General features: G+C 46.4%; 13 protein-coding genes and 24 non-coding genes across 37 annotated transcripts, besides 2 other annotated features; 29 read left to right on the forward strand and 8 right to left on the reverse strand. All coding sequences in view use genetic code 2, as the record gives it.

The window, feature by feature from the left end:
- Positions 1-68, forward strand: APY60_gt01. The gene has a single exon. It is a non-coding gene; the product is annotated as a tRNA-Phe (tRNA).
- APY60_gr02 lies at positions 69-1,013 on the forward strand. The gene has a single exon. It is a non-coding gene; the product is annotated as a 12S ribosomal RNA (ribosomal RNA).
- Positions 1,014-1,086, forward strand: APY60_gt02. The gene has a single exon. It is a non-coding gene; the product is annotated as a tRNA-Val (tRNA).
- APY60_gr01 lies at positions 1,087-2,770 on the forward strand. The gene has a single exon. It is a non-coding gene; the product is annotated as a 16S ribosomal RNA (ribosomal RNA).
- On the forward strand, positions 2,771-2,844 carry APY60_gt03. The gene has a single exon. It is a non-coding gene; the product is annotated as a tRNA-Leu (tRNA).
- Positions 2,845-3,819, forward strand: ND1 (NADH dehydrogenase subunit 1). Its single transcript has one exon. It carries the CDS (start codon positions 2,845-2,847, stop codon positions 3,817-3,819), a length of 975 nt encoding a protein of 324 aa, YP_009172451.1.
- Positions 3,820-3,824: 5 nt separating this feature from the next.
- Positions 3,825-3,894, forward strand: APY60_gt04. Its single transcript has one exon. It is a non-coding gene; the product is annotated as a tRNA-Ile (tRNA).
- On the reverse strand, positions 3,894-3,964 carry APY60_gt05. The gene has a single exon. It is a non-coding gene; the product is annotated as a tRNA-Gln (tRNA).
- On the forward strand, positions 3,964-4,032 carry APY60_gt06. The gene has a single exon. It is a non-coding gene; the product is annotated as a tRNA-Met (tRNA).
- Positions 4,033-5,078, forward strand: ND2 (NADH dehydrogenase subunit 2). The gene has a single exon. A coding segment is annotated over exon 1 (1,046 nt).
- On the forward strand, positions 5,079-5,150 carry APY60_gt07. The gene has a single exon. It is a non-coding gene; the product is annotated as a tRNA-Trp (tRNA).
- Positions 5,151-5,152: 2 nt separating this feature from the next.
- On the reverse strand, positions 5,153-5,221 carry APY60_gt08. The gene has a single exon. It is a non-coding gene; the product is annotated as a tRNA-Ala (tRNA).
- A 2-nt stretch (positions 5,222-5,223) lies between these two features.
- APY60_gt09 lies at positions 5,224-5,295 on the reverse strand. The gene has a single exon. It is a non-coding gene; the product is annotated as a tRNA-Asn (tRNA).
- Position 5,296: 1 nt separating this feature from the next.
- Positions 5,297-5,332: an origin of replication (putative light strand origin of replication).
- On the reverse strand, positions 5,333-5,398 carry APY60_gt10. Its single transcript has one exon. It is a non-coding gene; the product is annotated as a tRNA-Cys (tRNA).
- Position 5,399: 1 nt separating this feature from the next.
- Positions 5,400-5,469, reverse strand: APY60_gt11. The gene has a single exon. It is a non-coding gene; the product is annotated as a tRNA-Tyr (tRNA).
- Position 5,470: 1 nt separating this feature from the next.
- Positions 5,471-7,024, forward strand: COX1 (cytochrome c oxidase subunit I). The gene has a single exon. It carries the CDS (start codon positions 5,471-5,473, stop codon positions 7,022-7,024), a length of 1,554 nt encoding a protein of 517 aa, YP_009172453.1.
- A 12-nt stretch (positions 7,025-7,036) lies between these two features.
- Positions 7,037-7,107, reverse strand: APY60_gt12. The gene has a single exon. It is a non-coding gene; the product is annotated as a tRNA-Ser (tRNA).
- Positions 7,108-7,110: 3 nt separating this feature from the next.
- On the forward strand, positions 7,111-7,180 carry APY60_gt13. The gene has a single exon. It is a non-coding gene; the product is annotated as a tRNA-Asp (tRNA).
- A 4-nt stretch (positions 7,181-7,184) lies between these two features.
- COX2 (cytochrome c oxidase subunit II) lies at positions 7,185-7,875 on the forward strand. The gene has a single exon. A coding segment is annotated over exon 1 (691 nt).
- On the forward strand, positions 7,876-7,949 carry APY60_gt14. The gene has a single exon. It is a non-coding gene; the product is annotated as a tRNA-Lys (tRNA).
- Position 7,950: 1 nt separating this feature from the next.
- On the forward strand, positions 7,951-8,118 carry ATP8 (ATP synthase F0 subunit 8). Its single transcript has one exon. The coding sequence runs from the start codon at positions 7,951-7,953 to the stop codon at positions 8,116-8,118; it is 168 nt and encodes a 55-aa protein (YP_009172455.1).
- On the forward strand, positions 8,109-8,792 carry ATP6 (ATP synthase F0 subunit 6). Its single transcript has one exon. It carries the CDS (start codon positions 8,109-8,111, stop codon positions 8,790-8,792), a length of 684 nt encoding a protein of 227 aa, YP_009172456.1.
- Positions 8,792-9,576, forward strand: COX3 (cytochrome c oxidase subunit III). The gene has a single exon. A coding segment is annotated over exon 1 (785 nt).
- APY60_gt15 lies at positions 9,577-9,648 on the forward strand. The gene has a single exon. It is a non-coding gene; the product is annotated as a tRNA-Gly (tRNA).
- On the forward strand, positions 9,649-9,997 carry ND3 (NADH dehydrogenase subunit 3). The gene has a single exon. A coding segment is annotated over exon 1 (349 nt).
- On the forward strand, positions 9,998-10,066 carry APY60_gt16. The gene has a single exon. It is a non-coding gene; the product is annotated as a tRNA-Arg (tRNA).
- Positions 10,067-10,363, forward strand: ND4L (NADH dehydrogenase subunit 4L). The gene has a single exon. The coding sequence runs from the start codon at positions 10,067-10,069 to the stop codon at positions 10,361-10,363; it is 297 nt and encodes a 98-aa protein (YP_009172459.1).
- Positions 10,357-11,737, forward strand: ND4 (NADH dehydrogenase subunit 4). The gene has a single exon. A coding segment is annotated over exon 1 (1,381 nt).
- APY60_gt17 lies at positions 11,738-11,806 on the forward strand. The gene has a single exon. It is a non-coding gene; the product is annotated as a tRNA-His (tRNA).
- On the forward strand, positions 11,807-11,874 carry APY60_gt18. The gene has a single exon. It is a non-coding gene; the product is annotated as a tRNA-Ser (tRNA).
- Positions 11,875-11,883: 9 nt separating this feature from the next.
- APY60_gt19 lies at positions 11,884-11,957 on the forward strand. The gene has a single exon. It is a non-coding gene; the product is annotated as a tRNA-Leu (tRNA).
- On the forward strand, positions 11,957-13,794 carry ND5 (NADH dehydrogenase subunit 5). Its single transcript has one exon. A coding segment is annotated over exon 1 (1,838 nt).
- ND6 (NADH dehydrogenase subunit 6) lies at positions 13,792-14,313 on the reverse strand. The gene has a single exon. The coding sequence runs from the start codon at positions 14,311-14,313 to the stop codon at positions 13,792-13,794; it is 522 nt and encodes a 173-aa protein (YP_009172462.1).
- Positions 14,311-14,381, forward strand: APY60_gt20. Its single transcript has one exon. It is a non-coding gene; the product is annotated as a tRNA-Glu (tRNA).
- A 4-nt stretch (positions 14,382-14,385) lies between these two features.
- Positions 14,386-15,525, forward strand: CYTB (cytochrome b). The gene has a single exon. The coding sequence runs from the start codon at positions 14,386-14,388 to the stop codon at positions 15,523-15,525; it is 1,140 nt and encodes a 379-aa protein (YP_009172463.1).
- A 1-nt stretch (position 15,526) lies between these two features.
- On the forward strand, positions 15,527-15,598 carry APY60_gt21. Its single transcript has one exon. It is a non-coding gene; the product is annotated as a tRNA-Thr (tRNA).
- Positions 15,598-15,667, reverse strand: APY60_gt22. Its single transcript has one exon. It is a non-coding gene; the product is annotated as a tRNA-Pro (tRNA).
- Positions 15,668-16,500: a D loop.

Below are 16,500 nucleotides of genomic sequence, written 5' to 3' on the forward strand. Positions count from 1 at the left end.
GCTAGCGTAGCTTAAACAAAGCATAACACTGAAGATGTTAAGATGGACCCTGAAAAGTCCCGCGGGCACAAAGGCTTGGTCCTGACTTTTCTGTCAGCTTTAGCAATATTTACACATGCAAGTATCCGCACCCCCGCGAGAATGCCCCACAGTTTCCTCCCTAGGAAACAAGGAGCTGGTATCAGGCACGCCTTTGCAGCCCACGACACCTTGCTTAGCCGCACCCCCAAGGGAATTCAGCAGTGATAAACATTAAGCCATAAGTGAAAACTTGACTTAGTTAAAGCTAAGAGAGCCGGTCAAACTCGTGCCAGCCACCGCGGTTATACGAGAGGCTCAAGTTGACAGCCTTCGGCGTAAAGCGTGGTTAGGGGCTCACAACAACTAAAGCCAAACCCTCTCATAGCTGTTATACGCACTCGAGAGCATGAAGCCCAACAACGAAAGTAGCTTTACTCCCCCTGACCCCACGAAAGCTGTGAAACAAACTGGGATTAGATACCCCACTATGCACAGCCCTAAACTTCGATAATATCTTACAACTATTATCCGCCCGGGAACTACGAGCATTAGCTTAAAACCCAAAGGACTTGGCGGTGCTTTAGATCCCTCTAGAGGAGCCTGTTCTAGAACCGATAACCCCCGTTAAACCTCACCTTCTCTTGTTCTCCCCGCCTATATACCGCCGTCGTCAGCATACCCTGTGAAGGAACTATAGTAAGCAAAATTGGTAAAGCCCAAAACGCCAGGTCGAGGTGTAGCATATGAGAAGGGAAGAAATGGGCTACATTTCCTCATGGAGGAAATACGAATTGTGCCATGCAACAGCACATGAAGGAGGATTTAGTAGTAAGCAGGAAGCAGAGTGTCCTGCTGAACCCGGCCCTGAAGCGCGCACACACCGCCCGTCACTCTCCCCAAGCCAACACCCTCAATTTTATAAAACCTTAGCCAGGCAAAGGGGAGGCAAGTCGTAACATGGTAAGTGTACCGGAAGGTGCACTTGGAAAAATCAGATCGTAGCTAAGATAGAAAAGCATCTCCCTTACACTGAGAAGTCACCCGTGCAAGTCGGGTCGCTCTGAAGCCCAACAGCTAGCCTCTCAACCTAAACTCAAAAATTTTATATACATAAACCCCTATAGACTAACCCAACAAATCAAATCATTTTTCCACCTAAGTATGTGCGACAGAAAAGGAAAACACGAGCGCGATAGAAAAAGTACCGCAAGGGAAAGCTGAAAGAGAAGTGAAAGAATTCAGTAAAGCACAAAAAAGCAGAGCCTAATACTCGTACCTTTTGCATCATGAATTAGCAAGTCCCCCCAAGCAAAAAGGTTTTTAGTTTGACACCCCGAAACTTGACGAGCTACTCCAAGGCAGCCTAATAATAGGGCAAACCCGTCTCTGTGGCAAAAGAGTGGGAAGAACTTTGAGTAGAGGTGACAGACCTACCGAGTCGAGTTATAGCTGGTTGCCTGGAAAATAAATAGAAGTTTAGCCTTTTACCTTCTCCTATCAACCCTGGCCTGCCCTAAGCCCAGAAAGCGAGAATGCTAAAAGAGTTATTCGAAGGGGGTACAGCCCCTTTGAAAAAAGATACAACTTTAACAGGTGGATTCCAAACAAATTTTTAAAGGTAAATATTTTGGTGGGCCTAAAAGCAGCCATCCTAAAAGAAAGCGTTAAAGCTCAAATATACAAACTACCCTTTATCCCGTTAATACTTTGCATTCCCCTTACCTTACCAAGCCATCCTATCCCCAATAGGAAAGATCATGCTAATATGAGTAATAAGAGAATATGATTCTCTCCAAGCACATGTGTAAATCGGAACGGACCCACCCCCGAGAATTAACGGACCTAACCCAAGAAGGAACTAGAGTAAAAACTGACAACAAGAAAAACCTCTACAACTTTAACCGTTAACCCTACACTGGTGTGCCACCCAGGAAAGACTAAAAAGAGAAGAAGGAACTCGGCAAATTATGCTCAAGCCTCGCCTGTTTACCAAAAACATCGCCTCTCGACAACTACATATGAGAGGTCCCGCCTGCCCTGTGACTAATGTTTAACGGCCGCGGTATCTTGACCGTGCAAAGGTAGCGCAATCACTTGTCTTTTAAATGAAGACCTGTATGAATGGCTAAACGAGGGCTTAACTGTCTCCTTCTCTAGGTCAATGAAATTGATCTCCCCGTGCAGAAGCGGGGATACCAACATAAGACGAGAAGACCCTATGGAGCTTTAGACACAATGGCAGATCATGTTAAGAACCCTATACCAAAAGGTAAAACCCATTGAAACCTGCCCTGATGTCTTTGGTTGGGGCGACCGCGGGGCACCACAAAACCCCCGAGTGGAGCAAGAGTACTACACTCTCAAACCCAAGAGCCACAGCTCTAAGCAACAGAATTTCTGACCTTACAGATCCGGCACAGCCGATTAACGGACAGAGTTACCCTAGGGATAACAGCGCAATCCCCTTTTAGAGCCCATATCGACAAGGGGGTTTACGACCTCGATGTTGGATCAGGACATCCTAATGGTGCAGCCGCTATTAAGGGTTCGTTTGTTCAACGATTAAAGTCCTACGTGATCTGAGTTCAGACCGGAGTAATCCAGGTCAGTTTCTATCTATGAAGCGTTCTTTTCTAGTACGAAAGGACCGAGAAGAAGAGGCCCCTGCCCCAAGCACGCCTCCCCCTAACCTGATGACACCAACTAAATCAGATAAAAGGGTACCCTCCCCCGCTAAAGATAATAGCCTGTCAGGGTGGCAGAGCCCGGTTAATGCAGAAGACCTAAGCCCTTTAAACAGAGGTTCAAGTCCTCTCCCTGACTATGATTTCAACACTCCTAAATGTCCTCGTCGGCCCCCTGGTCCTTGTACTCTTTGTTGTTTTAGCAGTCGCGCTTCTTACTCTCGTTGAACGTAAAGTTCTGGGATACATGCAACTACGAAAGGGTCCCAATGTGGTTGGCCCTTATGGCCTCCTCCAACCCTTTGCCGACGCCCTTAAACTTCTAACAAAAGAGCCTGTTCGACCCTCCACCGCCTCCCCCCTCCTCTTTCTCGTTGCCCCCGTCATGGCTCTTATTCTTGCACTTACCCTTTGGACCCCTATGCCCCTTCCCTTCCCTGTCGCCGACCTTAATTTGGGGATCCTTTTTATTCTAGCCCTCTCGAGCCTAGCCGTCTACTCCATCCTCGGCTCAGGGTGAGCATCCAATTCCAAATATGCACTTATTGGGGCCCTCCGGGCCGTAGCTCAGACTATTTCCTACGAAGTTAGCCTAGGCCTTATCTTGCTCAACGCCATTATTTTTACAGGCGGCTTCACACTCCAAACCTTTAGCGTCGCGCAAGAAAGTACTTGACTAATTTTACCAGCCTGACCCTTAGCTGCTATATGATACGTCTCCACCCTAGCTGAAACAAACCGCGCCCCCTTTGACCTCACTGAGGGGGAGTCAGAACTTGTCTCAGGCTTCAATGTCGAGTATGCAGGAGGACCTTTCGCCCTATTTTTCCTAGCCGAATACGCCAACATCCTTTTAATGAACACTCTCTCCGCTACCCTCTTTCTTGGCTCCTCTGTATCTCACGCGATCCCCGAATTAACCTCAATCACCTTAATAATTAAGGCGGTTCTTCTCTCTGTTTTATTCCTCTGAGTTCGTGCCTCCTACCCTCGCTTCCGGTACGACCAACTTATGCATCTAATCTGAAAAAATTTTCTTCCTTTAACACTAGCCCTTGTCATCTGACACCTCTCGCTCCCAATTGCCCTATCTGGCCTGCCCCCTCAGCTTTAAGCCATGGAGTTGTGCCTGAATTAAAGGACCACTTTGATAGAGTGAATCATGAGGGTTAAAATCCCTCCAACTCCTTAGAAAGAAGGGGTTTGAACCCTACCTGAAGAGATCAAAACTCTTAGTGCTTCCACTACACTACTTCCTAGTAAAGTCAGCTAAAAAAGCTTTTGGGCCCATACCCCAAACATGTTGGTTAAAATCCTTCCTTTGCTAATGAACCCTTACATTCTTGCCACCCTCCTATTCGGACTAGGTCTTGGAACTACTATCACCTTCGCCAGCTCTCACTGGCTCTTTGCATGAATGGGCTTAGAGATCAATACACTTGCAATTATCCCCCTAATAGCCCAGTCCCATCACCCCCGCGCAGTTGAAGCCACCACCAAGTACTTCCTAGCACAAGCCACTGCGGCTGCTATACTACTCTTTGCGAGCATCTCCAATGCCTGACTTTCCGGCCAATGAGATATTCACCAAATGTCCCACCCCTTGCCAACAACCCTCATCACCCTCGCCCTAGCACTTAAAATTGGCCTTGCCCCCCTCCATACCTGAATGCCTGAAGTCCTTCAAGGACTAGACTTGACCACGGGCCTTATCCTCTCCACCTGACAAAAGCTCGCACCCTTCTGCCTGCTTCTTCAAGTTCAACCTGCCAACGCAACTCTTCTCCTTGTGCTAGGAATTACCTCTACCTTAGTAGGAGGCTGAGGCGGCCTAAATCAAACTCAACTTCGAAAAATCCTGGCCTACTCCTCAATCGCACATCTAGGCTGAATAATCCTTGTACTCCAATTCTCCCCCTCCCTCACCTTCTTGACCCTTCTTGTCTACTTCATTATAACTTTTTCCTTATTCATCTCCTTTAAAATTAGTAATGCCACTAACATTAATACCCTCGCCACCTCTTGAGCTAAAGCCCCTGCCCTCACCTCAATTATCCCTCTTATCCTCCTATCTCTGGGGGGCCTTCCACCTTTAACAGGCTTTCTCCCTAAATGACTGATCCTACAAGAACTAACTAAACAAGACCTTGCCCCCCTTGCGACCGTTGCTGCCCTCTCGGCTCTCCTAAGCCTTTTCTTCTACCTCCGACTTTCCTATGCAATGACCCTGACCATAACACCTAATAACCTTACAGCTACACTCCCCTGACGCCTTCCCTCACTCCAAACGACACTTCCCCTGGCCATCGCCTCCTCCGCAACAATCTGTCTTCTCCCCCTTGCCCCTGCCACCGCTGCTCTCTTCACCTGGTAAGAGGCTTAGGATAGCACCAGTACCAAGGGCCTTCAAAGCCCTAAGCGGGAGTGAGAATCTCCCAGCCTCTGCATAAGACTTACGGGACACTAACCCACATCTTCTGCGTGCAAAGCAGACACTTTAATTAAGCTAAAGCCTTTCTAGACAGGCAGGCCTCGATCCTACAAACTCTTAGTTAACAGCTAAGCGCCCAAACCAGCGAGCATCTATCTACCTTTCCCCCGCCTAGCCGGGCCAAATAGGCGGGGGAAAGCCCCGGCAGACGATTAGTCTGCTTCTTAAGATTTGCAATCTTACGTGATGACACCCCAGAGCTGTGGTAAGAAGAGGGTTTGAACCTCTGTTCATGGGGCTACAATCCACCGCTTAGCACTCAGCCATCTTACCTGTGGCAATCACACGTTGATTCTTCTCAACTAATCACAAAGATATCGGCACCCTTTACCTAGTATTTGGTGCTTGAGCCGGTATAGTCGGAACAGCCCTCAGCTTACTTATTCGTGCTGAACTGAGCCAACCAGGCTCTCTTCTGGGCGACGACCAGATTTATAATGTAATCGTCACCGCTCATGCATTTGTAATAATCTTTTTTATGGTAATGCCTATTATGATTGGGGGCTTTGGCAACTGACTAATCCCCCTTATGATTGGGGCCCCTGATATGGCCTTCCCTCGAATAAACAACATAAGCTTCTGGCTCCTTCCCCCCTCTTTCCTCCTTCTATTGGCCTCCTCAGGCGTAGAAGCAGGAGCTGGAACAGGCTGAACAGTCTACCCCCCTCTTGCAGGTAACCTGGCTCATGCAGGGGCTTCCGTAGACTTAACAATTTTCTCCCTTCACCTAGCAGGGATTTCATCAATTCTTGGGGCTATTAACTTCATTACAACAATTATTAATATGAAACCCCCTGCTATTTCACAGTATCAAACCCCCTTATTCGTTTGAGCCGTTCTTATTACTGCCGTTCTTCTCCTTCTCTCCCTTCCTGTTCTTGCTGCCGGCATCACCATGCTGCTTACAGATCGAAATCTAAACACAACATTCTTTGACCCGGCAGGAGGAGGGGACCCCATCCTATACCAACACCTCTTCTGATTCTTTGGCCATCCCGAAGTATATATTCTAATCCTCCCCGGCTTTGGAATAATCTCCCATATTGTAGCTTACTACTCTGGCAAAAAAGAACCATTTGGCTACATAGGAATGGTCTGAGCAATAATGGCTATCGGCCTCCTTGGCTTCATTGTATGAGCCCACCACATGTTCACAGTCGGAATAGACGTAGACACCCGGGCCTACTTCACTTCCGCCACAATAATTATTGCCATCCCTACCGGGGTAAAAGTTTTCAGTTGACTCGCCACACTCCACGGCGGGGCTATCAAATGAGAAACTCCCCTTCTCTGAGCGCTGGGATTCATTTTCCTATTTACAGTCGGAGGACTAACCGGCATCGTTCTAGCCAACTCATCCCTAGATATTGTACTTCATGACACATACTACGTAGTTGCCCACTTCCACTATGTTCTGTCCATGGGTGCCGTGTTTGCAATCATTGCTGCCTTTGTTCACTGATTCCCACTCTTCTCAGGGTACACACTTCACAGCACATGAACCAAAATCCATTTCGGCGTTATGTTTATTGGCGTCAACCTTACCTTCTTCCCACAACATTTCCTTGGCCTAGCAGGTATGCCTCGTCGATACTCTGACTACCCTGATGCCTACACACTTTGAAACACAGTCTCTTCAATTGGCTCGCTGATTTCCCTAGTGGCCGTGATCATGTTCCTCTTTATTATCTGAGAAGCATTTGCTGCCAAACGAGAAGTACTATCAGTTGAGTTAACAGCCACTAACGTGGAATGACTACACGGCTGCCCTCCTCCCTACCACACATTTGAAGAACCTGCATTCGTACAAATTCAGCACACTCACTAAGCCTTTAGCCTCCGAGAAAGGGAGGAATTGAACCCCCGTAAATTGGTTTCAAGCCAACCACATGGCCGCTCTGTCACTTTCTTCATAAGACACTAGTAAAGTACATTACACTGCCTTGTCAAGGCAGAATCGTGGGTTGAACTCCCGCGTGTCTTGATCAATGGCACATCCCTCCCAACTAGGCTTTCAAGATGCAGCTTCCCCTGTAATAGAAGAACTTCTCCACTTCCACGACCACACCCTAATAATTGTCTTTTTAATTAGCACCCTGGTCCTTTACATTATTGTAGCTATAGTTACCACAAAGCTTACAAATAAATTTATTCTGGACTCCCAAGAAATTGAAATTATCTGAACCCTTCTCCCAGCACTAATTCTAATTCTGATTGCCCTCCCATCCCTACGCATCCTGTACCTAATAGATGAAATTAATGACCCCCACCTAACAATTAAAGCCATAGGACACCAATGGTACTGAAGCTATGAATATACTGACTACGAAGACCTGGGATTTGACTCGTATATAATCCCCACGCAAGACCTTACTCCCGGCCAATTCCGGCTTCTAGAAACAGACCACCGAATGGTAATCCCTGTAGAGTCCCCAGTTCGAGTCCTAGTCTCTGCCGACGACGTTCTCCACTCATGAGCCGTCCCAAGCTTAGGAATTAAAATAGACGCAGTCCCCGGCCGTCTAAACCAAACAGCCTTCATTACCTCTCGCCCAGGGGTTTTCTACGGCCAATGCTCAGAAATCTGTGGTGCAAATCACAGTTTTATGCCTATCGTTGTTGAAGCCGTTCCTCTTGAACATTTCGAAAATTGATCCTCCCTAATACTTGAAGACGCCTCGCTAAGAAGCTAAACAGGGAACAGCGTTAGCCTTTTAAGCTAAAGAATGGTGACCCCCAACCACCCTTAGCGAAATGCCACAACTTAACCCCTCCCCTTGATTTCTGATTCTTGTATTCTCGTGAATTGTCTTTCTAACTATTCTTCCACCCAAAGTGCTCGCCCACACATTCCCTAACGAGCCTGTGTCCCACTCCAAACAAAAACCCCAAACAGAGCCCTGAAACTGACCATGACATTAAGCTTCTTCGATCAATTTATAAGTCCCACCCTGCTAGGTATTCCACTGATTGCTCTGGCACTCACACTGCCCTGAGTCCTATTTCCCCAACCCTCAACACGGTGAATAAATAATCGCCTCTTAACCCTCCAAAACTGATTTATTTCCCGCTTTACCCAACAGATTTTTCAACCAATTAATCTCCCCGGCCACAAGTGAGCCCTTATTCTAACCTCTTTAATGCTATTCCTTATTTCCCTAAATATACTAGGACTCCTTCCATATACTTTTACACCTACCACCCAGCTATCCCTTAATATGGCCTTAGCCGTACCCCTCTGACTTGCCACCGTTATTATTGGTATGCGCACCCAGCCAACGCATGCCCTAGGACACCTCCTCCCAGAAGGCACCCCCACACTGCTGATTCCCGTACTAATTATCATTGAAACCATTAGCCTATTTATTCGACCTCTAGCCCTTGGAGTCCGGCTTACGGCCAATTTAACTGCAGGGCACCTACTAATTCAACTCATTGCTACTGCTGCCTTCGTCCTTCTCCCAATTATACCTACCACAGCCATTCTTACTTCCATCCTTCTTCTCCTACTTACTCTCCTGGAAGTTGCCGTAGCTATAATTCAGGCCTACGTATTTGTCCTTCTCTTAAGCCTCTACCTACAAGAAAACGTCTAATGGCCCATCAAGCACACGCATACCACATAGTTGACCCCAGCCCCTGACCCCTAACAGGCGCAGTAGCTGCCCTCTTAATGACCTCAGGTCTTGCAATCTGAATACACTTCAACTCCGTTACTCTAATGTCTTTAGGACTTGTTCTACTCCTCTTAACCATATACCAGTGGTGACGGGACATTGTCCGAGAAGGAACCTTCCAAGGCCATCATACTCCCCCCGTTCAAAAAGGCCTCCGATACGGTATAATTCTATTTATTACATCAGAAGTTTTCTTCTTCCTCGGATTCTTCTGAGCCTTCTACCACTCAAGCCTCGCCCCAACCCCCGAACTAGGAGGCTGCTGACCCCCAGCCGGCATTACTACACTTGATCCCTTTGAAGTCCCCCTTTTAAACACAGCAGTCCTTCTAGCCTCTGGCGTAACGGTAACCTGGGCACATCACAGCATTATGGAAGGTCACCGAAAACAAGCAATCCAGTCCCTCACTTTAACCATTCTGCTTGGCTTCTACTTTACAATTCTCCAAGCATTAGAATACTATGAAGCCCCATTTACGATTGCAGACGGGGTCTATGGCTCCACCTTCTTTGTTGCCACAGGCTTCCACGGTCTCCACGTAATTATCGGATCTACTTTCCTGGCCGTTTGCCTTCTTCGCCAAGTCCAATATCACTTCACATCAGAACACCACTTCGGCTTTGAGGCCGCTGCCTGATACTGACACTTCGTTGACGTAGTGTGATTATTCTTATACATCTCTATCTACTGATGAGGCTCATAATCTTTCTAGTATTAATGCTAGTACGAGTGACTTCCAATCACACAGTCTTGGTTAAAATCCAAGGAAAGATAATGAATCTGGTTATAATTATAGTTACCATCGCCTCAGCCCTCTCTGTTATTCTGGCACTAATTGCCTTCTGGCTCCCACTTATGAACCCGGACTACGAGAAACTTTCACCCTACGAATGCGGCTTTGACCCCCTTGGCTCAGCACGGCTCCCATTCTCTCTCCGCTTTTTCTTAGTCGCCATTCTCTTCCTTCTCTTTGACCTAGAAATTGCACTTCTTCTCCCCCTTCCATGAGGTGACCAGCTATCATCCCCCCTCCTGACCTTCACTTGGGCCTCTCTTGTCCTTACCCTTTTAACTCTCGGCCTAATTTATGAGTGACTTCAAGGAGGCCTCGAATGAGCAGAATAGGCATTTAGTTTAAGAAAAACATTTGATTTCGGCTCAAAAACTTATGGTTAAAGTCCATATCTGCCTAATGACTCCAGCACACTTCGCATTTTCCTCCACCTTTATGTTGGGCTTAGCAGGCCTCGCCTTCCACCGAACACACCTCCTTTCCGCCCTTCTCTGTCTTGAAGGCATAATGCTCTCTCTGTTTATTGCCCTAGCCCTCTGAACCCTCCAGCTCGACTCAACAAACTTTGCATCTTCCCCTATAATCCTCCTGGCCTTTTCGGCCTGTGAGGCGAGTGCAGGTCTTGCTCTTCTAGTAGCTACTGCACGTACACACGGCACTGACCGACTCCAAAGCCTTAACCTTCTACAATGCTAAAAATCCTTGCCCCAACAATTTTTTTATTCGTATCAACTTGGTTTACACCTAAAAAGCACCTCTGATCCTCCACCCTCCTTTACAGTCTCATTATTGCGGTCGCCAGTTTGCTGTGACTGGCCGCACCCTCTGAAACAGGCTGGTCCTTTCTTAGTCCATACATGGCTTCTGACCCCCTTTCCACTCCTCTCTTAGTCCTAACCTGCTGACTTCTTCCCCTCATAGTACTTGCAAGTCAGAACCATTTAAAAATGGAGCCCACTAATCGTCAACGAGCCTACATCTCCCTGCTAATCTCATTACAAATCTTCTTAATTATAGCATTTAGCGCAACAGAGGTAATTATATTTTACGTAATGTTTGAGGCCACCCTTATTCCCACCCTTATTATCATCACCCGGTGGGGTAATCAGATGGAGCGCTTAAATGCTGGGACTTACTTCTTATTTTATACACTTGCAGGCTCTCTGCCCCTCCTAGTGGCCCTACTGGTTTACCAAAGCTCGGCAGGCACTCTATCATTCCTCACACTACCCCACCTCCCCCACATTCAGCTCCACACATGGGCAGATAAACTCTGATGAGCAGCATGCTTACTAGCATTCCTTGTCAAAATACCTCTCTACGGAGCACACCTCTGACTCCCCAAAGCACACGTAGAGGCCCCAATTGCCGGCTCCATAGTACTAGCTGCGGTTTTATTAAAGCTGGGCGGATACGGCATGATACGAGTCCTTATTATCCTGGACCCCTTAACTAAAGAACTCAGCTACCCCTTTATTATCTTAGCTCTCTGGGGTGTCATTATGACGGGCTCTATTTGCCTTCGCCAAACAGATCTTAAGTCACTTATTGCCTACTCATCCGTCAGTCACATAGGCCTTGTAGCCGCAGGAATCCTTATTCAAACACCCTGAGGCTTCACAGGAGCCCTTATCTTGATAATTGCCCACGGCCTAACTTCCTCAGCACTCTTCTGCTTGGCTAACACTAATTACGAACGGACACACAGTCGCACAATACTCTTGGCGCGAGGCCTCCAAACAGTCCTTCCTCTAATAGCCACATGATGATTTATTGCAAGCCTGGCTAATTTAGCACTTCCTCCCCTCCCTAATCTTATAGGAGAACTAATGATTATTACATCGTTGTTTAACTGGTCGATGTGAACACTAATTCTTACAGGCCTCGGGACGCTTATCACTGCCAGCTACTCCCTCTACATGTTCCTTCTTACACAACGAGGCCCTCTCCCAAGCCACCTTATCTCTTTAGACCCCTCCCACTCCCGAGAACACCTCCTTCTCACCCTTCACCTTCTTCCCCTCCTTCTCCTGATCCTTAAGCCTGAGCTCGTGTGAGGTTGAACTGCCTGTAGATATAGTTTAGTTAAAATGCTAGATTGTGATTCTAGAGACAGGGGTTAAAACCCCCTTATCCACCGAGAGAGGCTCGCCAGCAACGATGACTGCTAATTTTCGCCACCTCGGTTGAACCCCGGGGCTCACTCGCACCCTCTAGCTTCTAAAGGATAATAGCTCATCCGTTGGTCTTAGGAACCAAAAACTCTTGGTGCAACTCCAAGTAGCAGCTATGCACGTTACCCCTGTCCTTTTATCCTCATGCCTTCTAATCGTCTTCCTTATCCTCCTATACCCAGTTTTGACGACCCTCTCACCCACTCCCCACACCCCTGACTGAGCCGTACTAAAAGTTAAAACAGCCGTCAAACTAGCATTTTTTACTAGCCTTTTGCCTCTTTTCCTCTTCCTTGACCAAGGCGCAGAAACAATTGTTACTGCCTGAACTTGGACCAATACCCTAACATTTGATATAAACATTAGCTTCAAGTTTGACCTTTACTCATGCATCTTTGTACCTATTGCCCTTTACGTAACCTGATCTATTCTAGAATTCGCATCCTGATACATACATGCAGACATTAATATGAACCGATTTTTCAAGTACCTTTTAATTTTCCTAATCGCCATGATTGTTCTTGTAACAGCCAACAATATATTTCAACTCTTCATTGGATGAGAAGGCGTAGGAATCATATCATTCCTTCTTATCGGCTGATGATACGGCCGAAGCGATGCCAACACAGCAGCCCTTCAGGCGGTCGTCTATAACCGCGTTGGTGATATTGGCCTAATTCTAACCATGGCCTGAATCGCAACAAACCTAAACTCTTGGGAAATACAACAAATCTTTACTGTATCTAAGGAATTTGACCTTACCTTACCACTCCTGGGGTTAATCTTAGCTGCCACTGGGAAATCTGCACAATTTGGTCTTCATCCATGGCTTCCTTCCGCCATGGAAGGTCCTACACCGGTCTCTGCCCTACTACACTCAAGCACCATAGTTGTCGCGGGCATCTTCCTCCTCATTCGACTTAGTCCTTTAATAGAAAATAACCAAACGGCACTAACCACCTGTCTATGTCTCGGAGCCCTAACAACCCTTTTTACCGCCACTTGCGCCCTCACCCAAAATGACATTAAAAAAATTGTAGCTTTCTCAACATCAAGCCAACTAGGCCTGATGATAGTAACCATCGGCCTCAACCAGCCCCAATTGGCCTTCCTCCATATTTGTACCCATGCCTTTTTTAAAGCAATGCTCTTCCTGTGTTCGGGATCTATTATCCACAGCCTTAACGACGAGCAAGACATCCGCAAAATGGGTGGTATACACCACCTAACCCCCTTTACATCCTCCTGCCTAACCATTGGAAGCCTTGCTTTAACAGGAACCCCCTTCCTAGCCGGCTTTTTCTCAAAAGACGCAATCATCGAAGCCCTTAACACATCTTACCTTAACGCCTGAGCCCTTCTCCTTACCCTCCTTGCAACCTCTTTTACAGCGGTATACAGCCTTCGAGTAGTTTACTTTGTCTCCATGGGACACCCTCGGTTTAACCCTCTCTCCCCCATTAATGAAAATAACCCCTCTGTAATTAACCCTATTAAACGCTTAGCGTGGGGGAGCATTATTGCGGGCCTTCTAATTACCTCTAACATCGTACCACAAAACACACCAGTTATGACTATGCACCCCCTTCTAAAGCTTGCGGCCCTTACAGTTACCATCTTAGGCCTCCTGACTGCCCTTGAACTTGCCTCACTGACCTCCCAACAATTTAAAGTTACACCCCACACCCCTACCCACCACTTCTCAAACATATTAGGATTTTTCCCACATATTATTCACCGCCTTCTTCCTAAACTTAATCTTCTCTTAGGACAAGCCATTGCTAGCCAAATAGTGGACCAAACCTGACTAGAAAAATCAGGACCCAAAGCAACTGCTTCTCTCAATGCACCCCTCATTACAACCACAAGCAATATCCAACGAGGCTTAGTAAAAACCTACCTCTCCCTATTCTTTTTCACAGCCCTTCTAGCTGTTGCCATCATTTCAGTTTAGACTGCTCGCAGCGCCCCCCGGCCTATTCCTCGTGTTAATTCTAGCACAACAAACAACGTCAACAAGAGCACTCACGCCCCTGTAATTAACAAACCTCCTCCTGACGAGTACATTATAGCCACCCCACTGATATCACCACGCAATATAGAAAATTCTCCAAACTCATCACACACCATTCAACTTTCCTGGTATCAACCCCCTATTACTATTCCCGCCGCCACACCGACTCCAACTAAATACCCTACCGCTAACCCTAAAACAGGCCAACTCCCCCACCCCTCCGGGTAAGGCTCAGCTGCCAATGCAGCCGAATATGCAAATACGACCAGTATTCCTCCAAGATAAATTAAAAACAAGATTAAAGATAAAAAAGAGCCTCCGTGCCCCACTAATACCCCACAACCCATCCCTGCAACCAACACCAGCCCCAGAGCCGCAAAGTAAGGCGAGGGATTAGAGGCAACAGCCGCTAAACCTACTACAAGACCAAACAACAAACAGTATATCATATAAACCATAGTTCCTGCCAGGACTCTCACCAGGACTAATGGCTTGAAAAACCATCGTTGTATTCAACTACAAGAACCTTAATGGCCAACCTACGGAAAACACACCCCCTCCTAAAAATTGCAAACAACGCACTGGTGGACCTCCCAGCACCAGTAAACATCTCCGCTTGATGAAACTTTGGCTCCCTACTAGGGCTATGTCTAATTGCCCAAATCTTAACAGGACTATTTTTGGCAATGCACTATACATCCGATATCTCTACTGCTTTCTCATCCGTTGCTCACATTTGTCGTGACGTCAACTACGGCTGACTCATCCGAAACATACATGCTAATGGAGCATCTTTCTTCTTTATCTGTATTTACCTACATATTGGCCGAGGCCTTTATTACGGCTCCTACCTATATAAAGAAACCTGAAATGTGGGAGTAGTTCTCCTCCTTCTTGTTATAATAACAGCCTTCGTTGGATACGTCCTACCCTGAGGACAAATGTCCTTTTGAGGTGCCACAGTAATTACCAACCTCCTGTCCGCCGTCCCTTACGTCGGAGATGCTCTCGTACAATGAATTTGAGGTGGATTTTCAGTTGACAACGCAACTTTAACCCGATTCTTTGCCTTCCACTTCCTCCTCCCCTTTGTAGTAGCTGCCGCTACTATAGTCCACCTGGTTTTCCTCCACGAAACTGGGTCCAACAACCCAACAGGCCTAAATTCAGACGCTGATAAAATCTCCTTCCACCCCTACTTCTCCTATAAAGACCTGTTGGGGTTCGCCCTTCTTCTGGCCACTCTAATTGCACTTGCATTATTCTCACCTAACCTTCTAGGTGACCCAGAAAACTTCACACCCGCCAACCCACTAGTGACGCCCCCTCATATTAAACCTGAATGATACTTCCTGTTTGCATACGCAATCCTACGATCTATTCCTAACAAACTAGGGGGCGTTCTTGCTCTTCTAGCATCCATCCTCGTCCTCATGGTAGTGCCAATTCTTCACACATCTAAACAGCGGAGCCTAACTTTCCGCCCCTTCACACAATTCCTGTTCTGACTCTTAGTTGCGGATGTAATGATCCTTACATGAATTGGAGGAATGCCGGTAGAACACCCCTTCGTCATTATTGGACAAGTAGCCTCCTTCCTTTACTTCTTCTTGTTCCTTGTTCTTTCGCCTGCCGCAGCTTGACTAGAAAACAAAGTCCTCGGATGATAATGCATTAGTAGCTCAGCGCTAGAGCGCCGGTCTTGTAAACCGGATGTCGAGGGTTAAAATCCCTCCTGTTGCTCAAAGAAAGGGGATTTTAACCCCGACCCCTAACTCCCAAAGCTAGGATTCTAAATTAAACTATTCTTTGCCGGACTTGGCCCCATAGTACATATATGTATTATCCCCATTAATATTTATTAAACATTTTAAGTAGTGTAACCCTACATAAATGAAGATTCCATAATAATGTTATTAACCATAGAACTAATACATATTATGTACACGTACATAAACCATTAGTCTCTACTGAACTAACATATATCTTAAAAAGACGAAATTGAATTGCCCTATCATAACTCTCATCAGTCTAGTTATACCAGGACTCAACACCTCTGCAAGTCAAATTCCTATGTAGTAAGAGACCACCATCAGTTGATTCCTTAATGTACACGGTTATTGAAGGTGTTGAGACAAAAATCGTGGGGGTCGCACTTATCACTTTTTTCCTGGCATCTGGTTCCTATTTCAGGGCCATATATAGGTATCATCCCCCATTCTTTCCTTGAAGCTTGCATAAGTTAATGGTGGTAATACATACTCCTCATTACCCCCCATGCCGAGCGTTCTTTCTAATGGGCCACTGGTTCTTTTTTCTCTTTTCCTTTCAATTGGCATTTCAGAGTGCATACAGACATGTTGAATTAAGGTTGAACATTTCCTTGCCCGCGAGGAAATGTAATGAATGATATTAAACTTTGATTTATGAATTGCATAAGTGATATCAAGAGCATAAAGATGTAAAATTTCCCCTAACTTTCTTATGAATCACCCCCTCGGTTTTTGCGGGTCAAACCCCCCTACCCCCCTAAACTCGATAGATCCTTATAGCTCCTGCAAACCCCCCGGAAACAGGAAAGTCTCTACTAGTATTTTCACCTTCTTCAAAATGTTTGTATCTTATAATATTACAATATTGCAAGC

Source organism: Cyprinodon variegatus, mitochondrion (genome assembly GCF_000732505.1).
Source record: "Cyprinodon variegatus isolate N-32 mitochondrion, complete genome".
In the NCBI taxonomy this organism is placed as follows: Eukaryota; Metazoa; Chordata; class Actinopteri; order Cyprinodontiformes; family Cyprinodontidae; genus Cyprinodon; species Cyprinodon variegatus.